Here is a 15,158-nt window from a genome sequence, read left to right as displayed (position 1 = left end):
GGTAAAGGTCTATTCTTCCCATCGCAGACAAACTAAAAACTACTGCAACCAATGAGATGTAAATGTTTAGGATTCATCCTCTTTGGGTGTAATGTTGAATTTCAACAGCTCCTGTAGGAGACAATACAGTGAAAAGTCTAAACTAGAAGCTTTTGCCACACGTGGCGTAGAGCTGGACCCGAACAGCCAAATATCTGAATATTCGGTCGCTGTGCTGGTATCGGGATAGTAATTTTAATCTCCAAATATTCGCGCTGAAGTTAATGGGAATGCCATTAAGATTTCCTCCAATTAATTTCACTCAAAACCACAAATCTGAACCTTATGGAAGAACTTGAGGATCACCAAAGTTATGAGGATGATTGACGACGACGAGAGTCTTGCTGCATATGTACAAGATGTTAAAGTTGCGACATCAGTCATTGATTAAACTCGTAAAAACTCCTCACTACATTTCGAAGTTACATATTTTAAAAAAAACTATTCTAAGGAAACAACCCTGCTTCTAAATGACTTACATGTAACTCAACATTTTTGCAGATCTATGAAGTCCCTGCCTCTCTACACTCACCCCTCCACGCTCGCTGCACGCCACCAGCTCACCAACAACTCTGTACAAACACTGTAAAGCTGCTGTACTCACAACGGCAAACGTTATATATTACTGGAGTAATTCAGGCATGCATGTTTGAACCAAAAAACGATTCTGAGGAAGATTAATGACAGAAAGCCCCACGTTGAGTGCGAGGATTGTTTTCTTAGGTTTGTTACATATGAAACCCAGCAAGACTGACTCATCAGTAAACTGCAGTTTTAGGGTGGAAACACTGAGTAGTGGCACTGGCTGTTCATGACATATCTTCAAGCATAAAAAAAAACATCATATAGACGTGTTAACAAAGTAAAAAAGAATGATGGGGATAAATAAACAACAAACAAACAGACCAACATGGAAACACCAAGAGTCAGCGTTGCACCACAGATATAATGAGGCCGTAGAGGTAAACCGGCTCTGGTTAATATCAGGGATAACTCAAGAAATACGTTTTTTTTGGTAATAAACAAAACCCTTGATGTTGGAGTATACGTCACCAACCAGTCTGAGAGCACCATGGGAGACATGTGATGATTTTGTTATGGCCAACAACCTACAGGGATGAGGATTGGGTTCCCATTTCTGCAGCTTTCCTGTTATTGATCCCCTCCCTAAAAAAAGAAGTCCTCATTCAACCTGAGTAGTACTTAGGTAGGCAAACTGCTCACCACAGAACTAACCCATACATTGTTCCGCTCGTATGAAAACAGGAAGCAGGAACAGCGATCTTCCCTGAACGGGACATGTTTGTACTTTGCACTCAGGCGCAAGAAAGACGGTTGTTTGTTTATGCTGCGGACTGTTATTTGTGCCCTAAGTGTAGCCGTGAAGCAGCTCCGGTTCACAAGCAAGCAACCACCAGAGCAGAGCTGGAGGGTGTGTGAATCCTGGGCTGCACCACGGCGATTACATAAACACATAGCTCTGAGAGTTGAGACGACAGATGTCTCCCCTTGGACTATTTCTTTCTCTTATGCAACAGCTCTGTGCGCGCGGGTGTGTGTGTGTGTGTGCGTGTGTGCGTTGACTCAGAAACACACATAGAAAATAGGTCTGTGTTTATAAAAAGTGTGTCGCTGCGTACGTGGTAAGAGAAGCACAGAAACACTGCTCGACTACAAGTGTGTGAATACAAAACTGCAACTGTGCCACCGATAGAGAGTGAGACAGACGAGAAGAGACAGACAGAAGATGACTTTGGTGTTGTGGTTGAAACTATTAGTCACATCATTATTGTAAAACCTACATGAGTTCAAAGCTGATGACAAACAAAAACAGTTCAATTTGCTCCGATCATCTCTGAACAAACACTGTGACTCATCTCTTGTTAAGAAGCTTCCAGTGTCCTCTGATTTTTCTAATCCCGCAGGCTTTTATTACTTAAAAAAAAGCAGCTCAGTGACTCTCATTTACTGGGATCAAATTTACCAGCAAAACTAATTTTCCCAAAATGAATGGTGGTTTCTGATTCTGCAGTCAATCAGCGCGCCGTGCAGAGCGGCTCTCACAAAGAGATGCAGAGAGGAAAGCAGGAAATACAGGGATGGTATTTGTTTGCCAAGAGGCCACGAAGCTCCAAACTTTCGCAACAGCATCAGATAATAAAGTCACAGTTCACCGTCCAATACATTAGCAGGCTTCACAAGTACCGCCTTCATGGAGGCAAGTTTCATATCTCGCATACAATCATTTATATCAGTGCATCACAGTAAAACGAAAACAGAGGGAATGCGGGGAGGGATGTGCCTGCAGTACATAAATAAAGGAGATAATGCATTTTATGAGAAAGTAACTCCCTTATCAAGCTGCATGCACCAGCATGACTGCAGTCTTAGGTGGGGGTGTGTTTCTTCCTTGTTATTGTGGTACGACATCACAGGGCTGGGCAGCAACAGAACCAAATATACCAGCTATAGACACTTTGAGTTTGCATTAGATGTAAACCACTACACAAGCACATCGCTGCCTCAGTGGCTGAGAAACAGCTGATTATATTCCTTGACAATGGGGCGCCTGAGTCCTACGTCTTGTCTCCTGTGGCTTCTGTTCTCCTGAGGTGTGCTGGTCTACTGCTACCTGGGCTTCTCACAACCACCGACTGTATAAAAGATGGACGTAGCTGCCGTGACGTCACCCGTTGGTTTCTGCACTGAGAAAATGAAGCCAGGGTTTTGCTACTTCCTGGTTGACATCTTGGATTTTTGGAGCCAGTGACGCCAAAATCGTGGGAGGGGGGCGGAGCCATAGGAGCAGCGATTGGTCAGACGGATTGAGAGGCGGGCCCTCTCTGCCCGCCCACATTTACCGCCTTCTGCTCGCTTCATCTGTATGGTCGCTGCTGACTGTCAATCAAGCCAGCCACGCCCCTTGTCCCGCAAAATGTTGACGATTTTTAAAAAATTCAGTATTGATTTATTTTCAGATTGGTCACCTGATCTCTGGACTTGACCATGAAAACTAATTTTAAAAAAATCCTGAGCTGTAGGAATGCAGTATTTGGTGATCTGTGATCACTTCTTTTCCAGTTCCAGTCTATGGGAGCCAGGGCTTTGTGGAGCCAGCAGCTAGTGGACACAGTGACACTGCAGGTTTTTGACACTTCGGGGTTGGCTTCATTTTTCAGGGCCGGTTGCTACGTCCATCTTTTATACAGTCTATGCACGCAACCTGTAGTGGACTACAACTCATAGCTGCACAAGATGAGCTTTGTGGTCTAAAAAAAAATCTATGACCCCATCACCGCTACCTAAACATTACACTCCTCAACAGAGTTGACGCTAGCCTCTCTAAACCTCAACATAAGCTTACATTTTTCTGATATATATCGCCCAGCTCTATGATATCATGTAGATTAATTAATAATAAGTATAAGTACCCTCTGAGACACACACGCTATGCATCACTTGCTATTTTCCACCATATCAGTATCTACATTGCTTCAAAGGTAAAGTTTAGCATCGTAGGACTTTCCCCTTCATGTCAAGCCTCAGATCAGAAGTATGCCTGCACATACCACACATGCCTGTGTTGTAAATATATAACTGGTACCAACGGCCCATTAGTTTTGCATTAAGACTACAAGGGGAGGAAACAGCTTGGCGTCGATCCAAACTCTACAAATCACCGATCATCTCAGTGCCTTATCTGGTGTTTACTTAATGATCCAAGACGAAAATAGTTGAGCACCATTAATGGCAAATTGTTGTTTATATACTCTTATTTATTCTTTAATTAAGGGCCGATTCTGTAACACGACAACAGAGAAATTCTGTCCGTTTCCAGTAAGAAACACCAAAACAATTCACTGATTTTCTCATGTAACCCTTTGCAAGCAACAAAATAAGCATGTTTTCCCAGCGCGGCACCATTTCCTTAAAGCTAAAAACGCATCCATTTCTTTCAAGACTTCTCACTGCCACAAATACAACCAACACGGATGTTTGTGTACACCTGTGTTATTGTTTCTTCCGTTTGTGTTTGTGTGTCCATACTTTTCATAGATCCTCTGCCCCCTCATGAAGACCTTGGCTTCGCTGTCCAGCGGAAACGTGCCGTCGTCCTTTCTGAAGCGGTAAAACAGCTTCATGTCTTTGAACTCCCGGTGCTCGTCGCACACTACCAACACAGCATGCAGGAAACACACATTAGGAAGAGAACAACATGGATTACTGGAGACAAACAACCACAACAGCTAGAGTTTGTTACTAACAGACTGTGAGGAAATAGATCCTTTTGCGCAGAGAAACATTGTCTATGTACAAAGACAGACATAGACGGATACTGACAAGCTGTCTTGGTGTTTACTTAAATTCTCTATCTTGGTATTTTAATATCATAACTGAGAGCTTCACCTTCTAAACCGGGGGTGTCGAACTCTGGTCCTCGAGGGCCACAATCCTGCATGTTTTAGATGCTTCCTTCTTCCAACACACCTGATTCAAATGATCAGGATCGTTATCAGGCTTCTGCAGAGCTTGATGATGAGCTGATCATTTGAATCAGGTGTGTTGGAAACATCTAAAACATGCAGGATTGCGGCCCTCAAGGACCAGAGTTCGACACCCCTGTTCTAAACCATAAATCGCCAAAATTACTCATTACTTGAATTTATTAGACCCAGAAACCATAAAAACAGCAAGAACCATGTCTGGAAAATGAACCAAATTTGAACTGAAAATCGTAGTAGTTCATCAGATTCACTTTATTCTACGAATCCCATTTAAACATATTCAACAAAAATTGTACGATTTATGGCACAAATATAACTGAGCACACAAGAGCTCTTTCTACTTTTAATCATGCTTGTGCTGTTTCTGTGGAGCTGCAGGACGTTACACTGCAGTGAAAAATTAACCCACAATGAGTAATGAAGAAAACACGCTCAGATTCTGTTTGACATTCAGAGAGTTAACTTAAGAGACCCAAAAAAACATAAAAAACCTGTTTAATGCTATTAAGTCTTTTAACTAACAAGCTAAACAAATTGCACATTTACTTTACGGCTAAATCCATTTGCTTTAATGCACCTCACTGCGAGCTGCAGAGGCAGTTCTAGGTTACGACCATCTGCATGTGCTGGAGCTAATTTACGATGACAGAATACAGCATGAAACGTCCCATTATGGCATCACGGGAACTTTGATTGTACTTGTATAAAGCAACTGCTAAAATCTAAACATCCTAAATTCATTAACTCGCAGTTCGGTTGATTTAATATTAAGTTGGCTGTGTCTAAACATTGACTAAAAACAAAGGCAGCCCTTTTCTCTTTCTCTTCTCTGCCTCCAGTGTCTGGTCAAATGTGAAGCAGGTAGCGAGACGCTGTGCTGGAGCCAATTTGGCCAGAACACGGGGAGAGTCATCTATTAAGAGGCGCTGCTTGTTCCCAGAAAATGTCAAGACAGAAAGAAAGAGAGGAAGACATGGAGAGAGACCCTTGCTGTTATAGAAAATGGAAAACACAAGAGAAAGCACGCACAAGACTAACTCAGCTCAGCCTCACCGTGGTGGATGATGCTCTGGTCCAGGAGCTTCTGCATGATCTTGATCGCCGTGTCTCGATCCGAGGCCTCCTTGTGTTCGATCAGCCAATCGATGAGCTCCTTGGCTACGAAGCAGTTTGGGTAAGTTCGAAGGTGGTGCCTCCGGTCTTTGATCACCTTCGCCTCGTGGAGCCGCAGCCTGGAAAAAAACAAACAAGTAGCAGGAGAAATGAGATTTTCTTGAAGGTTCTTCATGACTCCTCAGAAAAATGACCAACTAACAACAATTAACAACTGGATCCCGATATTTTAATAATAAAACTGACTTCACAGCTTCACAATCTGAATCCTAAAACACAACTACAGGCGCCTTGAAAGGCATGTCGTCTAAAATAAAAATCACATTATCAGAGTCAGAAGCAGTAAAAACAGCAGAATTGTCTGATTTTTAACTTTCTGACAGTTCTTCAGCTAATTGTATCAGAAATTAACCACTTTTAAACTGAAAATCATTCAACTTAATTAGAATCACTTTATTTTACAGGTATAATTTAAAAATGTGTCAAAACGAAGCCGTGTGCAGTCACCAGATTCTGTGAACAAACAAGAACTTCTGCACTCCTTGGTGCACCCAAGAAGCCACAAGTGATTTGGGAGAACTGCATTTTTTCTTAAAATTCTTCAGTTAGATTTCTCCAAAAAAATTAGATGAGAACCTTTGTTTTCTTTTGTTTTATTCATGGTAACATATAACCGGTCTGTGACATTCAGCTCCGTGCCCATTTGTTGTTATTACTAAAAATGTATTTCCTTACATTTAAATAAAATAAAAAAAAACCCAAATGCTTCCTTTCATTCCTGAAAATAGCTCTGCAACTTCCCAAAACAGCTGGACGCTGTCGTCTTTAGCGAAGGCTACACAAACAGGAGGATTATTTTCAACTTCTTGGGGATTATTTTCAGCTGCGGATTAGTTCGCAATTTGTTGCTCCAGTGAGAATTTATGTCAGCAGGATGATGATGATATGTGGGACTGACTCAAAGTAAACTGCAGTGTTCATGATAGTGGAGGAAGCCGTCACTCAGGGCAGTCATGTGTCTCGTGTTTGTAATGATTCCTGGGCAACAATGCAGCTCTGTGGTGCAGAGGAGTGAGATATGAGATACAGCTATCGGGCACGACAGGAAAACCACCCGCCTCAGACTGCGTTGGTTCCCTTCTGCTGGTTCTGACCCTTCAGGGCATGGTCCTGTGATGGCGTCTGACACCAGGATATTGGCAGTGGATCCTTCGGGTGCTGTGGGTTGTGGTTTGTGGCCTCTGTGGATCAGGCTTGTTGCAACATATCCCACAGATTCTCGACTGAATTGGGATCTGGGGGAGTTAAGATGCCGGTCAACGCCCTGAGCTCTTTGTCATTCTTCGAGTAATTCCTGAGCAGTTTTTGCAGCGTCAGAGGCCACATCGTCCTGATCAGGGAGTGCTGCCGCGACACAGGGGCGCGTTTGGTCTGGAATATGTTTAATTACGTGATATGTTAAAGCAACACCCATATGAGTGCTCGTGCCCAAGGTTTCCCAGCAGAAAAGTGCAATTTAACAAGATGAGCCACGTTGTTCACGTCACCTGTTATTGGTTTTAATGTTGTGGCCGACATATAATATATGATTAGTTCTCCTTTTAACCCTCTGAACAGCAAAACCTGCGAGTCAGTTTGAAAGCCATGTTGTCCTTTTTTTAATCACAAAAATTACCAAAGTTATCAGAAAAAAAAAATGGAAATCTGATTTTCAGCATCCCGACAGTCCTTGAACAAATCATGTGATGTGCGGTTCTGTCCAGAAAAATAAACAAATCCAACCTTTAAATCATGATATTTTATCAAAATCAGTTGATTCTACACGTCCAATTCAAAAACTTTTTAAAAAATAGACAGTTTGCACCAGATCCTGTAAAACAACAAAAATTCTGTGCTTCTTGGCACAATTTCGATACCGTGAGAGACAAAAATTCTGCTGCTTTTCGGCTGAACTGCAGGCGGTGTTTGCACAAAGCAGAGAGAAGACAAGAATGGAAACTAATTAGAGAGATCGAGAGCAAAATCGAACAGCTGTTGGAGGATACATTCAGCATCTTTCTAGGATTAATGTGCAGATAAATGTAAAAATGGCTGTTAAAATGTAAATAGCTGAACATCTGTAGCATGTACAGCCACCGTTTCCTGTCCAGTATTAGTAACACAACAGGGCACTTGGAAAAACTTACATGTTGATTCCATTTTTTTGTACAACAAGTAGTCAAAGAAATGTAACTTTTTTTATGGTTTATGTTATCTTAACAATATCATAGTTCACAGAAAAGATTTCTGAGTTCTCTCTACTTCTAGCAATAGTTGTGCTGTTTCCACAGAGGTGCAGGACTTCAAATCGCAGTGAAACATAAGCCTCCAGTAGCTACAAATACGACAGGAAAGGAAAAAATGCCCAGAAACTTGCTTGGAGTTCAGAAGTTTAACGAGAACAGTCCATGTTTCCTTTAGCAGTGGCCTATGTGAGGTGTGTTTCATATCTGAGCATCTTCGATAAACAATCTTCAAAGAGAACAAAAATGATTTATAGGTTAAAAAAAAATCTAAACATACGAGGTCAAGTGTTTGTTTACAAAAGTGGAGGTTCAAGGTGAATCTGTGGCATTTAAACACCACCTGCAGGGATTTATAACGCCACTATATGACACGATAACACAATAAAGCTCTCGTGCATGTCCTTGACGCTGGTTTCGCATCATCACGCTGACCTCCACCTGAACCTGAAAATTGTGAAAGAGCCAAAGCAAGTGTCAGCCAGGCCTCCTGCAGCTGGCTTGTTCCACTGCACGCTGAGTCTGTGTGCAGCTGGCCAGCATCACTCCAGATTAGCACTGACAGCTTCGGTCCAAGCCGGTCCAGCTATTCTGCCAAGATTCGAGATAGGCAAACAAACTCTGCTGTAGGACTAACAGACTTTACATTCAGACGACATCGTCCTCTCTCTGTGCTCGGCTTCTGACAGCTCCAGTCTAATCCTCACATTAAAAAAAAAAAGAAGAAGCTGGAAGCAAAGGATCAAACTTGTGTTGAATTAAACAATGGCAGGCGAGAGGATTTCTCAATGACTCCGGCTGAAAACATTCATAAACCCCCCCAACATTCTGCCTGGTGCAACAAAGTCTCCATTTACAACTATGAACTGGTCACAAGACTTTACTACAGCAGCTGCCTGGAGCGCTATGCCCTGATATCTGTCCGTCTTTCTGGCTAAAACACGAGCAGTCGACATGATGGGACACGAATACACGATAAGATATATTTAAAAAACCAGCCAGGGTTCTGTTATCGGTATCAGGAACTGTGTCATGTTCCATGAGCTGGACTCGTGATAAAATGAACAAACAAAAGGCGTGGACGCTCCTCGCTTTTATACCTGCTGCGTTTCGTATCAGGTGGAATTTTCTAATCCTGGCTGTGACTCCTTCGGCTTCTCGTATCGTCCTCTGGTTGTTTGAGGATGAAGCTTAAATCAGGGACAGTGAAGGAAAAACTGTCCAGCGTGTCTTTATACTGTTAAATGTAAGAAAAATGAGAGTCCATAGACTGTTTTTAGCCGAGTTCAGCGACTAGAGTCACCATCGTGTCATTCTGTTGTGTTCATGTTTTTAAAGACCAAGTTTTTAGTCTTGACTTGATGGATTTTATTTATTTATTACTCTTCTTAGAACTAGTTTTATTTACTGATTTCTCTGTTTATTTACATATTTCAATCTATTCAGTATGTTGTTTATTCCTTTGTTTTTCTTATTTTTTATTCTGTTTTTCTGAATTCTGACCTTTACCCATCTATCTATATTTTAATACTGGATATTTGATTTTATTTCGTCTTCTTTTATTTTGTTTTTGTTGTTTCCTCATTGCACGCGTTATTTCGGGAAACATTTCCTCAGTCGCTGTGTTTCAAAGTCCTTTATTCGTACCATGACGTTACGGGTTGTTTGTGTCGTTTTATTGCGTTTTTATTCCTTTCGTCTATAAAGCACTTTGTGTTGCATTTTATTTGTGCCACACAAGTGAAGTCTGACTGATTCTGACTGGTCAAAACAACAGTTAAAGTTATCTGCGGTTTATTTTTGAACCAACAGCTGCAGATATCTCCAACATGATTCTGATTACTCCACACTGCTGTGAGTGGTCCACAGATTGGACACCGTGTCAGTAGGAGTAACGGCGGCCACTGCGGCGGATAAGATCGTGAGAGAATGCCGTAAAATGCGAAGAGCTCATCAGCGAGGAATTTCTGGAGAACGGGAGCTTCAGTTATTGGAGTCTTGTGGTCAAAATTTACCAGAACTCTGGCCTCAGGCGGCTCTGACATGCTGGTAAAACAGCTTGTCATGCGCGGTTACGGCTGCAGTGCCACAGTACGTCTCCATCTCCTGCCTGCTGTAGCTTCTGATGTAACTACAGATACTTGTGACGCCATTTTGCACAGTAAACACTCTAATTCAAGATATCTGTAGTTAGATTTTGACTGGGCAGTTTGAGATGTCTACAAGTTTATTCCGACTAGTTCAAACCTAAATTTAGAAATCAAAGCCAGATAACTTAAAATGAGAGGACTTAAAGATATCTTGAACTAAAATTATGACTAGACAGAATTCAGTTTTAGATATTTGAAACAGGAATTAAGGCTGCAGGGTGACACAGTTGGTAGCACTGTTGCCTCGCAGCGAGAAGGTCGCCGGTTCGCATCCCGATGGGGGCACTGGGATCTTTCTGTGTGGAGTTTGCATGTTCTCCCCGTGCAGTGTGGGTTCTCTCCGGGTTCTCCGGCTTCCTCCCACACAGTCCAAAAACATGTTGAGGTTAATTGGTGATTCTAAATTGTCCGTAGGTGTGAATGTGAGTGTGCTTGGTTGTCTGTCTCTAAGTGTAGCCCTGTGATAGACTGGTTACCTGTCCAGGTGAACCTGCCTTCGCCCTGAGTCAGCTGGAGCCCCGCGACCCGAGTGAGGATTAGCAATGTATAGATAATGGATGGATGGAAACTGGAATTACAGCTGCAGTTATAGATTACTGTAGATAGAAACCCCACACACACAAACGGTAAAAGGTGACGCTATTTGTCCTAGAAGGAATTGTACTGTTAATATCTAAAATGTTCTTTTTTGACAGAAAGGAACTGAATTACAGACATCTACATTACACATCCAGTCTCGCTGTTAAATGTTGAAGCAGCTCGTCACACACAGGCAGCCAAGTGAGACTGTACTCAGACACACAAGTGCTTTGAGCTAAACGCTAACATCAGCATTCTAACATGCCCACAATGACAATGCAACATGCAACAGTAAGCAGGTATGATGTTTACCGTTTTCACTGAGTTTCATTTTAGTTGTAGTGACACCACGCTAGCATGTGCTAATTAGCATCATCACTGGATTCTGACACGATGATGACACTCGATGAAATACAAGGGCTAAAGTTACTGAAACAAATATAGATGATTTATGAATGTTTATATCAAAGTTCATGGCAATCCAGCCAATCCGGAGTAAAAGTCAGACTGTCACCAAAGTCAACAGGCTTCATCCTGTGGGGGCCGCGGACACAAGAGCCAGATTTAATGGCAATCCATCAAAAAGTTGTTGTGATGTGTCGACTGATGAAACAAAGTCTCCAGAGAGAAACGGATACAGAGGCTGAAGAGACACAAGTCTTGTATGTCACAACCTCAAGTCCTTTCGCCCAGAACAGCAGCGTCTCAGAGGACTCCGGGACAGAAACCCCAACCAACCCTCCGCTCAGCGACACCAGTCACGCTGCCAGCTGGCAGCCTCAGTGTTCGCAGCTGTGCCAGGGACACTGACACACACAAAGCATGCAATGATAAACACTCTGGGGCTGAGCGAGAGTACACTGAGGAGTATGTGCTCAGACCGGCTATTAATCTCTGGAGGTGGTGACTTTAGTGTTACTCTTCATGGCTCTTCAGAAGCAGCGAAATTCAAATTTTCACACCCAGCCAGAGAAAACAATTCAGTGTTTTCCTTGTAGTTCGGTCGGGGGCTGAAATTCCAGGCATTGGTGCCACGCTTTACCGACTGAGCCTCTATTCACTGCTGGGGGCACGAGGCAGCGAACGCCACCGGGTTTATGAAGCTGATCTCTGCGTACAGTGCTGTAGGTCAAAGGGTACGGCATGTCAACAACGCTGGCCGGGTACAAATCCCTGATAGGATGAATGGGCAGGGCATGATAATGACCGAGGGTTAGTAGGTTCATCTTCCTCTGTGCCGCTCAAAGGCCACTGTGCTGGTCGAGCAACAAAAATTAATGGTGTGTTCAGTCCTGAAAAGTGAAGGAAAAGAAGGATCCTGCAGAATCCAGACATTACAACGCCTCGGGCTGATGTGCACATTACATACATGAGGAGGGTTGTGCATGTGTGAACGTCTTTGTTTGGCTGTGCACACGGCAGAGGAGCTCAAACTTGCCTGTAGGGCCAGTTTGCAGAGAGAGAGGAGCTCCATGATTATTAACCTCCTGACAACACCCACTGCTCCACTGACCACACAGGGCTGCACATGCAAGAAGTCAATAAGGATCAGATTTATTACTTAATACTAAAAATATATTAGGTGGTAGATTATCCTCATAAAAAAACTTGTCCCCTGAAAGAGGCTGTGACTGACTGTGGAGGTCAGCGGGGACTCGCACCAGCTCTGACCGACCTACCTGAGCTGCTCCCCGGTGACGAGCACCTCGGCCAGCCGCTCCAGCTCCGCAGCCTTCTTCTGCATGGTGTTCCCGATGCCGTCCATCTCCCTGCTAACACAAGAGGCACAGACCAGGGGAGTGTTTCTGTTTGCAAACACACAAAGACAACAGTCTACGTTGGGAAAACGCACCAGCTTTGCATTTTTTTCTCCTGTGTGAGTCGCTAACAAACATACAGGGGCTGGATGGAAAAACAAAAGACACGCAGGCATCCACGAGGTGCTGATTTCATAAACAAAGCACTGACACCCTGCTTACCCTTCAAGCACCATGGAGACCGAAAAGAGGAGTTTATCAATGAATCCTTGGATCAATTAGCAGGAAAACGATGCCATCATTGGAGACACATGCAGCAGCAGCAGCGCGGGGAGTGAGTCCGGGGGCAGAGCCTCAGCGTGCCAGCAGCTCCATCGGTCCGCTTTTAAATCCTCGAAAACCCTCCAACAGATATCTGCACACACTCATTAATGCATGCATGCATACACCCATGAATCCCTCTATTTATCCGGAGCTGCCGTGTGGATGCAGCCGCGCGCCGCCCTTCGCCGCTGCGCGCTGCTCGGTTTGTTTGTCGCTGACGCGCACCACACGGGCTCAATGCACGTTTTCTCCACGGCGCAGCCAGAGCCCATCCACAAAGCCCCCGCATTGGGAGGACTCTGCTGTCGTCAATGGGGGAGTTAACCGGAGGGGCGGGGTCACAGGGACGCGTGGGTGCGCTCGATTTAGGCACCGGTTGGGACGGGTTGGACACAGGATGGGATTTTAACCACAAGTATGTTCACATTTCCTACTTTACGTGTATTTTTAATGCGTAAAACTAACAACATGCACATCAAATGTTAACTGTAACAGCAAGAATCCATCTACACATGAGTTTCAATCTGTTTTCAATAACAAGCATCATGTTCAGTTTAAATAAAAGCACAATTTGTGGTAACAATCTTGGTTGTTTGCCTTAAATTCAACAAAAAGTGGATGTCTGAACTCATTTAGCTCTGTAGGTCTAAAGGACACATGACAAGGACAAGACTCAACAGTCCCCATAAATCTAAAATAAAAGATGCTGCTTTGAGAGGAGCAAAGTTCACATTCTGGACAGAGAAGACAGGATTTCAGAGAGGAGTTAACCCTCAACAGTCATGTCTATGACACCACGTCTCCTTGTTATTAGCTCTATTTTGTACTGCACATAAACTGTTAATGGTCTTTTTCTGTTGTAAATCCCAGCGATTTTGCACCTTTATTGTAAATATCAGCAATTCTGGCACCTTAATTGTTCAACCTGCACAATTTTCCTGTTTGTTGCACATTCTTTTGTACTTTCTTGAATGTAATGTGAACTTCTGGATACCCTGAATTTCCTCAAAGGGATGAATAAAGCATCTATCTATCTATCTATCTATCTATCTATCTATCTATCTATCTAAAGTTTTGCCACTATTAACGCCTCGGGTCACAAACACTCCTCCATGCATGTGAGTCTTGGGTGGTTAATCAGCCACATGATTTAACTTGTGACATTGATATATTCAGGACTCCTCATCAGATAAAACTGAAAATGCCTCTTTAATAAGAGGAGACACATCTTCAGGCAACAGACAAAGGAAAGTCCAGCTGCCTTCTGCTGAAGCTTTTAGGATTATATATGAGAGCACATCTCTACCCAGCCGTTTGGTGGTTGTGTCTGCGCTGAAAATGTGAACAGGACGATTCAGAGTGGTGGTTATTTACACCACATGCAAGAAAAATCTGATTTCTGAACATGTGACTCCTGAGAGGAACTCCAGTGAGTCAGCATCAGCAAAACTCTTGGTGATATCGGTGAGAGTTCATCTTCATGAATGTCACCTCCTTCTTACTGAGCAAATATTGTTTCCAGTTTGAAATCTGATCATTACGTTAGATGGACATTTATTGACGATTAAAAACATAATCACAGAAACACAAAGTATACAAAAAGAAGAACACTAACTAAGAGTATGCGACATCATATCCCAACAACAAAACAATGGCGGTAAAACACAAAGATGCATTTTTTTTACACGACTGCAAAAAGACTTTAAGAGTTAAACTCAAAAATTGGAAATCCAATAATATATTTTTTTAAATATCCTGTTTGTACATGGATAATGCCAACATTTGCTGCTCCATTCATCAAAGGTGTAACAAAACAAGTTGGGACATGTCCAGTGCATGGAAACCAGTGTTGCAACAAACAGTAAAGATTGTGAGACTTGTCAAGACGAGTAAATGTAAAAGTTGTCATGCAAACAAAGCAGCAAACATTGTCTTAAGCTAACATAATTGTTTTTGGGAGTTGCTAATACCTGATTATATAAACTGGCAAAAGTAAATGTGTTACATCATATAAGTTGATCCAGTTAAAAACAGACACAATACAAGATTTAAACTTAACTTCGGCTTAATGTGTCACATATTCTGTATATTACAGACTTAACAGTCAAGGGTGGGTCTTTCTTTACTCTCAAAATATATATCATGAGCTCACATGAGCACAAAATCTGTTGTGAAAAACACAATTAGATCCACACATGTTACACTGCATTTTGAATTGTAACCTAGTGCCTAAGTTTTGTGTTTTCCTTTATATAAATAGACATTTTTACCTATTTTGATGCACAAAAGGCACAAATTGCTGCAGCAAATTAACCAAAACAGCAAACTCAAATGCTTGACATTCACATCTCCACCCAACATTCAAATGAAACCTGCATCCGTGCATTTCTGCATCCGTGAAGAGAACAG

General features: G+C 42.7%; 1 protein-coding gene across 3 annotated transcripts in view; it reads right to left on the bottom strand.

Moving 5' to 3' along the window:
- Positions 1-12,987, bottom strand: part of deptor (DEP domain containing MTOR-interacting protein) — a 48,183-nt gene extending 35,196 nt beyond the window's left edge. The window contains exons 1-4 of one of the 3 annotated variants that reach the window (XM_008292086.1): positions 12,648-12,987; positions 12,348-12,473; positions 5,598-5,776; positions 4,087-4,210 (exon numbers count right to left, since the gene is read on the bottom strand). In XM_008292086.1, coding sequence (XP_008290308.1) covers positions 4,087-4,210; positions 5,598-5,776; positions 12,348-12,473; positions 12,648-12,661 — 443 coding nt within the window. In that variant the 5' untranslated portion in view covers positions 12,662-12,987. The remainder of the gene's footprint in view (positions 1-4,086; positions 4,211-5,597; positions 5,777-12,347; positions 12,474-12,647) is intronic. The other 2 variants (XM_008292088.1, XM_008292089.1) reach the window with 2 other exon arrangements.
- Positions 12,988-15,158: the final 2,171 nt, after the last annotated feature.

This window comes from Stegastes partitus, unplaced genomic scaffold, assembly GCF_000690725.1.
Source record: "Stegastes partitus isolate 25-593 unplaced genomic scaffold, Stegastes_partitus-1.0.2 Scaffold784, whole genome shotgun sequence".
Lineage (NCBI taxonomy): Eukaryota > Metazoa > Chordata > Actinopteri > Pomacentridae > Stegastes > Stegastes partitus.
This window is presented reverse-complemented; position numbering and strand designations above follow the sequence as displayed.